General features: G+C 42.5%; 1 protein-coding gene across 2 annotated transcripts in view; it reads left to right on the top strand.

Moving 5' to 3' along the window:
• The first annotated feature begins 2,079 nt into the window (after positions 1-2,079).
• Positions 2,080-9,839, top strand: part of SNX9 (sorting nexin 9) — a 35,859-nt gene continuing 28,099 nt past the window's right edge. The window contains exon 1 of one of the 2 annotated variants that reach the window (XM_077925870.1): positions 2,080-2,513. In XM_077925870.1, the coding sequence (XP_077781996.1) occupies positions 2,502-2,513 (12 nt within the window). In that variant the 5' untranslated portion in view covers positions 2,080-2,501. The remainder of the gene's footprint in view (positions 2,514-9,839) is intronic. The other variant, XM_077925871.1, reaches the window with a different exon arrangement.

Raw genomic sequence — 9,839 nt, 5'->3', positions numbered from 1 at the left:
TCTTTGCTTTGTGTTAAAAATCTTACCTGATTTTGGATGAATTTTTAAAAAGTCATTATATAATGATGTAATTATGTGATATCATCATGCACTGCACTATGTGTTCATCACATGCTGATGATGACTAGGAGATATAACATACCTGACAGTGTTTACTCAGCTCTCTTCTGCTTCTATAATCATCAGAGGCTGTAGAGTTGGTAAGCACCAAGTATCAGATTCCTCCACTGGATTAAATGGGCAGTGGCACGAAGTTAAGATTTTTGGCAGTTTTGATAAATCAGTGAATCACTTTTAACATTCCTCTTCAACCTGAAATATGAACCACAGAACATCCTGATATATACTGTATCTCTGTCACAACTTATTTTTTAAGAAGTAAAGTTTTTAACAAGGCCATTGCCACAAAATGGAGCGAGTAGGACACGTTCATTTATTTGCTGGGTGGAGAATATAGCCCCCAAAATCATTTTGGAACTCTGTGCTTTAGACTACACATATCCTATGATGTGCTGGTTATCATCTCAGTAGGCCACAGTGCTCCTGGACTAGAATAATTCATGTTGTGAAACATAAAGAAAAGTGCCTCCACTATGTGTCCCTGCCCACCAAGTAGATTCCACCCCACACTTCCATCATAAAATCTTTATGGAACTCAGCTTTAGTAGCAAGAGACTAGAAAGGTGGCAGGACTGAAAATGAGGCTTATCTGCTAATTACGGTACCTTATTTCAGCAGGGGAGAAATCTCACTTCCAGGAACTGTTATGTATTGGGTTTAACACATGTTTATGTTACAAGGCGCATTCATCTACCAATGCTTATACAATTGGTTAGAACGCCTTGTAACATAACATGTGTTAAACCCAATACATAACAGGAACAAATATGAAATTACATGAGATGAGGGAGAAATGTGGTTGCTTTTCCTGTGTCAGCAGTGGCGTAGCGTGGGTTGTCAGCACCCGGGGCAAGGCAAGTAATTTGCGCCCCCTAACCCGTGGATTTGCGCCCCCTAACCTGTGGATTTGCCCTAACCCCAGATGTTGCGCCTGGTGCGGCTGGCCCCCCCTGCACCCCCACGCTACGCCACTGTGTGTCAGACCAGTTTCTCGCAGTTAAACTTTTTAAAAAGTTTTGCCTGTTTTCCACATTCTGCTGAGATCTGCAGTTGTCATGACTTTTTCACCCTCCAACAATAGAAGAGTTGAAGCACTCTGGGGGGGGGGGGGATGTCATAAAGCTGTAATGAAATAAAGGGAGTGTCCCTTCAAGTCACTGTATTTAAGATTAAGGAGCAAGCAATGAGCAGTTGATCAACTTATTTCAGGGGTTTTAGGAATACCTAACAGCCTAGGATTGAGTTTAGTTCATTGTAAGGAGCAGAGAATTGTTACATGCAGATGGAATCTAGTCTGTGAAGGCTGCCGGTTGGCCCTTAAACAACTATCCCCTCCTACCCCACACCTACACTGGATTACTAGAGCACTCCTCAGCAGTCAAGGCTGAAGAAGAAATCGGGGCCCACATGTGAGCTGCCAGCCCACGTGTGCTAGAAGCAATGATGGGTGATCTTTTAGCCTTCCAGATGTTGCACAACAATTCCCATCAGCCCCAGCCAGCATAGCAAATACCGTAAGTCAGGCATGATGGGAGCTGGGATCCAGCAGCATCCGATAGGCCACGGGTCCCCTCACCCCACCTTCTAGGCTCCTCCTATGCAATTGACAAATTGAGGATCTGCTGTGCGTTTTCCCTTAACCCTGCCGGTGTCACGGGAGACATGGGGTGGGGACACTGCGCAGCTTTTTAGCTGCTGCTCGAAATCATTATTATTATTGCTGCTGCTGCTTGCTACGGGATGAGTACAGACACTTCGATGCTATGGCTGAACACTGTCGGAAAAAGTTTAGCCGACGAGTATTAGGGCTTGTCCTAACCACGTCGGCAGAGGCGGGATGTGGGGACGACGGGGACCGAAAAGTGGGCGCTGACGGCTCTTCTCTGTGGAGAAGTTGCCCGCAGCGGCGGCGGCCTCGGGAGGCATCACGTGCGCGCGGCGAAGGGTGGGTCGGTGGGCGGGTTGCCTTCGGAAAGGGCTGCTCCGCGGCTCCTTCCCGTCCCTCTTCCCTCGCCTGGGTTTCGGGACGCCCTCCGTGAAACTCCGCCCCTGGATATGGGCGAGCGAACGAGGAAGAGGCGAAGGGAAAGAGAAAGGCAGGCGAAAGGAAGCGCAGGGGGCTCGGCTTTGTCGTGAGCTCGGGAGCTGCTTCGCCTTCCCATCTGCCGGGGGAGCCCGACCAACTCCGGGGAAGAGGCGGCGGCCGGGGGCTGGTTGGCTGGTTGAGGGCGCAGGAGCCGCGGCAGCCACCGCCGCCACCCTCCTCCTCCTCCTCCTCCTCCTTTCTCTCCTCCCCCAGCGCCGAGGCCCACTAGGAGGGACCCAGAGGAGCCCCCCGGAGCTCATTCCCTGCTGGTGGGGGTGGCACACGCAGCGCCGCCATGGCCACCAAGGTGAGCAGAAAGCGAGCCCTGCACGCGGCAGCCTCCCTTCCCCAGCGCCGCCCGCTTTTTGTTTGTTTTCAAATAACTCGGGTGGGTGAGGGGTGTAGTTTCTGAGGGAACGGCTCGCAAGTGGGGCGCGTTTCTCTGGGGGTTGGGAGGAACCGGAGGGCGTTTTGGCGGGACTCTTGGCTTGCCTGCCCGCCCGCGCCGGGGTCCGCTGCTGGCTTGAGGAGTGGGGCATGGCGGAGGGCGGCGTCTGAGGGGCATCCCCCCCCCCCCAGTTGAAGTCACTTGGCACAGTTTAATCTATTCCGGGCAGACGGGCAAACGTGCGTTTGGGCCTCCAGCACAACACTCCGCTGTGGTCTCAGCAAACGGGAGGAATGGCTGGCGAAGAGCAGCCTTCAAACTTCTGAGTGCCTCTGGAAAGAGTTTCCTTTCCACTGGCGATGTTTTCATTAATCCGTGGTAAACAGTGAAATGAATGACTCGCTGTGTTAAAAGGCTCCTCTCTTCTAGGAGACAAACTCCTCCATGAGTAACTTTTCCCCAAGTTCAGGGTTTGAAGACAGTAATATGTGTCAGTGAAGAAAGAAAAAACCTGCTTCCCAACTCCATTCCTAGGTGTCATCACATTTTGTACACAGTGCGTGTTAACTGGTTGTCCCTGTGCTAGTATCTGTTCCGTTTTGTAATTCTGAAAAGTTGCTTGAAGTAATGCAGACATTACAGCTGGTAGTATCCCAACAGCCAAGTCCTATGCATGTTTACCAGGAAGCAAACCCAAAGTGTTCAATTGGTCTTTCCTACTAGTGTGTTTTGAGTTACAGCCTACATGTGCTTTCTGGGTTGCAAGAAAACATTTCAAAAATACTTTTCTGGGGCGGGGAAAAGTGCTAAGATATCTCAAGGGAGCAGCAGCTGATTGATGTTAGCATAGTCTGTGTGGAAACTTATTTTTAAAAATCAGTACTGTTTTTCATACTGTAAATGTTTAAATTCTACAGCTACTTCATTCTGTTACTGTTTTTAGTTCTAAGATCAAGCAGTAAAAAATTGGCCACCAGGTGTTTTTAATACGTCCTTTTTCCTTTCCTTGATTACATCATATGTTAGTTTTGATCACGTGTATATTTATAACTAGTATTTCCAACCTACACATGATGAGGGGAAAATGAAATGTGGTGTATCTATCCTTAAAGAAAGAGACCATGTTTGCTTCTCAGTTTATGCATATGCTTTAGAATGGCATTTTAATGTTTAGTTTAGACATGCTTTTGGACGCTTCTGTTACCCAGATAAAGCTGTTGACTTTTTTTTAAAGTGGTTTAATTCTTGGAGTTCTTAAATAGTCTTTCAGAAACTAAAACAAAAGACCAACAGGCCTAGCACTCTCTAAAACACTGTAATTATTACTGCTGTCTGTGATGTGGAATGCTCTAACTTTGCAAAAGTGTTTTTACAGAATTCATTATTATTGCAATATCCCTCAGGCAACTCATCCCATTTTATAGACGAGATGCCAAAGCAAATATATCTGTGGATTTACTGTATCCATGGCATAAGCAGGACTGAATCAGATCAATCACAATGGGCCTCAGTCCACTTCTTTATTGCAGACCAATTCAGGCCATATTGTGCACTCGTGTTACTTTTCTGACAAGTTTTAAAAAGTTGGTCCCAACTCCTTTTCCTTTTCCTGCTTGAATTATGAGTACTGAAAAAGGAAAGGTAAATTAGAGAGAACTTGGATATAAGTACTGATTAAATTGATCCTTATGTTCAGAAAGGCATCAAGTTCTTTGTAGTTTATCCTTTATTTTTGAGTACTCAGCATTCAAGTAGGAAAGGAAAAAATGAGTAAAAACAAAGTTTTAAAAAACTAGTCACAAGGAACAATTGCTGAGTAATACTCTTACCTCATCCATGGCTATAGATAGCTCTTTCCTTTGAAGTGGTGTTTTTAGGTATAATAACCACAGAAAGAGTATTGAAACTCCTTCAGTGTGTTCTCAGTTTAAAGTTCAGTGTGAGTTCTCAGTTTAAAGTATATGACCAAGGTAGATTGTTTTCTTACACTTTCATTATGAAAATTATTGGTATTCTGTATTATTACTAGTCTAGGATGTGCAGTTATGAGGTCTTAAAAATAATTGTGAATAGGGCTGTGGAAATCAAGTGGTTTCCATTTTACAGCAAAAATTTGAATGGAAGAGTTTTTTGTTTAATTTGCTGCTCTGGTTTTATTTTAATTGAGTTCCTTTCCTTGTCTGGACCTAGACACCGGATAATATAATATTATAGTGTAATGACAGCTGAATAATCAACAAATCAACAAAAATAAAAATAACTGTTTTGATAGTTTTAATATCTTTTGGCAGTAGTTGAGTAAAAAGTTGATGAAGTAACGTGCTTTCCTTCTTTAAGAAAAAGAAGAGCGGGAGAGAAAGGCCACTAATTGGAAATGCAGTTTTGTTTCACTTGCCACCACTCAGTGGAATTTGCTATAACTTTTTCTTTACTGGCTTGCTTTAAAATGGGGCATATGTAGATTTTTACTGAAGGACTCCAGGCACCTGTGGAGAAGGAGTTGTTGTAAAGATAATCTGCAGTCATTCTTGTATGCAGTCCAGTCAAGAGCTCATTGGGTGAGTGGTACTTGAGCTTGGCATGAGTTGGGATGAGAGGAAGGAAGGAATTCCTGCTGAAAGTTTTTAGTCTCTCAGCCTCAATCTGTGATTCCTTACGCAAAGTGGTGGACATGCTCACATGCACATGCTCACAGAATCTGTGCACTAACACGCCAATCAGCTGAGGGAAGGGGCCAAAGGGTAGAGTAAGTTTGGAAGAGAAGCCAAAGTTTGAGATGCACTGTGTGCCTGTTTGATAGAGCCTGGGTACAGTGACATGTCTATTCATAAGCTATTTGACTTGCATAGGCACTTTTTTCGAGTCTAATGCCTCCTGTGGGGGAAAAAAATCTTATCTTAGTTATTCATCAGTGGAAGTATATACCTAGATTTTGGACACTTTGAGGAGATCTAAAGCTATTGCTTGCTTTTGCAGATTTATAGTGCTGTGCTCTGTTGATGTCCCTTTCCAGTATGGCATGGAAATATATTTACAAAGCACTTTTAATACCAGAGTGCAATGTGAATTTCCTCTTGCCAGCTGTTGAAAGCCAAAGCTATTGAAGGTTTTCCGCTTAGGCAGTAGCAGAAACGTAGTCCAATTGGTGCTTGCTTACTTCAGTGTTGAAAGGAAGTGAAGGATCATTGTTTCAGTGCCAAACAAATGCAACTTCATTGTGTAAACATAGAAGCTTGCTGCATCCTTTTATTTGGCTAGTTTTCTAAAGTCAAATGAGGATTGCCCTATCTTTTGCTTACGTGAAATTGTACTGTGAATAATAAATAAAAATATATATCTGAGATTCTGGGAAGCATTCAGGAATAATAAAAAGCTTAAAAATGGAAGGCTTGTGCTACATTGTTTCATAGTCTGTTTTGTTTACATTCTCGAATTATTGACTCTCAGTATGAGTTGCAGGTTCACATTTTCAAAAATTAACTTAAAAAAATTAAAGTGCTATTTAAACCTGGTTATTTCAAAAATTGAAATTCAGCATTTAAGTCCATGGATGATAAGATACAGGCAATAAAAATTGCCAGCCAGAAACCTAAAATGGTTAGCTGCAAATATGTGCTTCTCAAAGCTGAAAAGACCAATGGCTCTGTAAAGCTAAATGACAGACAACTCAGTCTACCCATGTAATTCTCATTCACATTCTGTGTGAAATGAGTGTACTATATGTGCAATGATGTAGAATTTCCATGCATGTGTTTGTGTCCAGAGTTAACCTGAGAGAGGTGGGTGCAACTTAATGACCTGGCTCTTGCAATTGGGAAAACTGTTTGCTTTAGGTGAGCAAGTGACATATAGAATATTAGAATTGCAGAGTTGGAAGGTACCCGAGGGTCATCTAGCCTAACCCCCTGCAATACAGGAATCTCAGCTAAGACATCCATGACAGATGGCCATTCAACCTCTTCTTAAAAACCTCCTGTTAATGAGGTAATGTTTCTCTTGCCATAATCAAGAATGGGGTTTTGCCCTTTTTGAGGAAATGTCTGTTAGGATAGTCAGGATCTCATAAGGTTAGAAGAGACTAATACAGTGGTACTTCGGGTTAAGTACTAAATTCGTTCTGGAGGTCCGTTCTTAACCTGAAACTGTTCTTAACCTGAAGCACCACTTTAGCTAATGGGGCCTCCTGCGCCGCCGGAGCACAATTTCTGTTCTCATCCTGAAGCAAAGTTCTTAACCCGAGGTAATATTTCTGGGTTAGCGGAGTCTGTAACCTGAAGTGTATGTAACCCGAGGTACCACTGTATAGGCCATTAGTCTAGCTGGTTGTTGCAAAACTGGACCATCATTCCATCAACTCTGTCAGTAAATGTAAGAATTTACACTACTGTGATCTGAGAGTAGGTGCCCCAAAAGCAAGCAACGTCTCTTGCTTTTGTAAATAGCTAATTCTAGTGAGATAACCATGCTAGTTTGTTGTGGTATAGTTTGATAACACCTCAAAACCTTGACATTTATTGCAGGGTTTTCCAAACTCTGGTCTATAGACTAAGTTTCATTTAGTTACAGTAGTTTGTTTTCTGTGAAGAACCTTTACAATGATAATTCTATAAAATTCTAACTGTAATACAAAACAATACAACATAAGAAATAAAAGAAGTAATACAAATGCAATTAAAAATCATAAGAGCATCTAGCGCAGGTTCCTACAATTGTTGCAAGAGACAGAAGAACCATTAAGTTGTTTGCAGAGACCCCCAGCCACACTCAAGTGGTCCATGGGGAGAAAAGTTTTGGATGCTCTTAATTTATTCACAATAGTTGGTATATTTCCAATGACATGCTGAACAAACACAATACAGCTGGAAGTGTTGTGGCACACCAAAAAGCTTAGTTTGCCATGAACCACGATCCCCAGTTCAGACATAATGCTTTACCAAGGGGAGTCAACTGTGTATTTACTGTAAATCATTAACTATGGTTTACAATGAAATGTGAATTGTGCCACATTTTCCAATATCTTGTGTCAGCAAACAAGCACACCTCATTTTTTTCATAATTGTTGAGAAATGACCATTCTTAATAAGTGCCATTGTTTGCATCCCTATGTAACAAGTTAAGGGACATTCCCATTATTGAAATGAAGTTATTTTTCTTTGGCATAAATTTGAGAAAATTGGAGATCATCTGGATAAAACATAATTATTTTTATGTAGAGCATCCCTTTTAAAGATGCCTTCCTATAGTTACAAATGGAGTCTATGAACAAGCATGAATTGATTTCAGATGATACAAAAATAATCTTCTTGGAACATGAACACATGACTTCAGTTACAATCTTCCTTTGTTCTGGCCAGATGGTGACTTTATACTTTTCAATTACTGTATATTAGAACTCATGATGGTGAGCCCTCCCCTTTCCTTCAGCTTGATACGAATGGAGTCAGGGAAAAAAGGTTTTGAAACAAAGGAAAATCAAGCCCACCCTGCCCTGCCAAAGTTCAGTTCAGTCAGGTTTCTGGTGATGCAAAGAACTGAAGGCCTCCTTTCTCAAAACCTAACTGCAGCAGTGTCAGGAATTGCGGCAGGGCCTATGCTAGACTGTTTCCTAGGACACATTTGTGATAGCATGCCATATTTTCCCATGTCCTATAAGAATGCTCAGAACTATTTCACATGGTAGGAAGCATAGGACTTTGGAATGCTCTCCCCAGAAAAGTACACTTGATGTGCCTGGTGTCAGGTAATGTCATTTTTATTTTCCTTAGGCTTTTAAATTTTTGGCTTTTCTACTCTAATATTAATGTTACACTGCTTTTATAGATTTTCAGTCTTTAGCTTATTTTATAGTGGCTTAATATTTTATTGTAAGCAGCCCTCATGTACTTGAAGGGGAGATATCAAACTTAATGAAGGATAAATAGAAAGCTGTGTTACAGTGAGTGAAGCCATTGGTCAATTTAGCTCACTTTTGTCTACTATGCCAGCTGGCAGTGCCTTTACAGCGTTTCAGAAGTCTTTTCCAGCCATGCCTGGGCTTCTTACTTACAAAGCATATGCTCTACCACTGAGCTATGCTACCCTTTCCTCATTGCTTGGGACTCTTAAATGATAATGGCTTGGGTTCCCCATGCAATAAGCCAGACTGCGGCTTGCAGGGACTCTGTGAACATTCTTTCTCTTGGAGGCAAGCTTGCATCTACTTTCCACCCTCCTGGTCCTTTTTGTTCTGTGCAACAACTAAGTCAAAGTTTGGCTTAGTTTGTCACTTGAACCCAGGATCATGGTTAAGCTCTCTCCTTTTTAACCATGATCTGTAACCCTAGGGCAATCCTTGACTACAGATCATAGTTAAGGAAAAGAGAGCTTAACCACGATTCAGATGGACATGCTAAGCCAAACTGAGCTAAAAAGACTGGGGAACAGCAAAGTGACTGATTTTCTTCCTGGGAACAGCCTATTTACATTATGCCTTGGTTTGGCTTAGTGTTGTGTGTGAGTGTGGCCAGTGTGTAGTGCTTAATGGAAGCTTTATTGACAGCCCCATTGTTGCTTCTACTTCATGTGGATGTACTATGTATCCTAGACAGTCATTCTTTTCTTCTTGCAGTCTCATCCTGTTGCAAGGATGAGCAAGAAAACAATTGTGAAAGTTCTGTCCTTTTATGCTCCATTATGCTACTGACTGATAGAAATAGTATATTTTGCCATATGGGGTGTTGTTCATTCCTGAAAATGGTTATTTTCCCTGCAACTTTAATGGCATTACTTGCTGTGCTGGTAACCCAACATTTCCATAAATGTGGTTGTGTGTTGGATTCCACCCACCCCCCTATTTCTTTTTGGTTAGGGCAAGGAATCTTTGCATGTAGGGAATGAAACTCTTCGCTTTGGCCTTAATTGACAGAACAGATTTCTTCCTTCCGTTTTTTAAAGGCTTGGTGAAGCTCAGCAGTTTTTTTAAAAAAAATTCTTCCAAGATATTTTAGAACTTAAGAAAACAATGTAGGAGCAAAACATCTTGGAACAGTGCTCATTTTATTGACTCATTAGAGCAGGAGTCTTCAATCTATGGTCTGCAGGACCCAACTGAGTTGCGAATCTGGCCCGCAGGACCATTTGAAAACCCGCTGAGAGTCCGCTTTTCCTTAGCGCAGTACGGGGTGGCAAGCAACCCCAACACGGCTTTTCAGCAGCGCGGGGACTGATTGGACAGTCCCCACACCGCGCTGAGGTAGACTCTGACGT

Source organism: Podarcis muralis, chromosome 3 (assembly GCF_964188315.1).
Source record: "Podarcis muralis chromosome 3, rPodMur119.hap1.1, whole genome shotgun sequence".
Taxonomy (NCBI): Eukaryota; Metazoa; Chordata; class Lepidosauria; order Squamata; family Lacertidae; genus Podarcis; species Podarcis muralis.
Note: the sequence above shows the minus strand (reverse complement) of the source record. Positions and strands in the feature narration are given on the sequence as shown.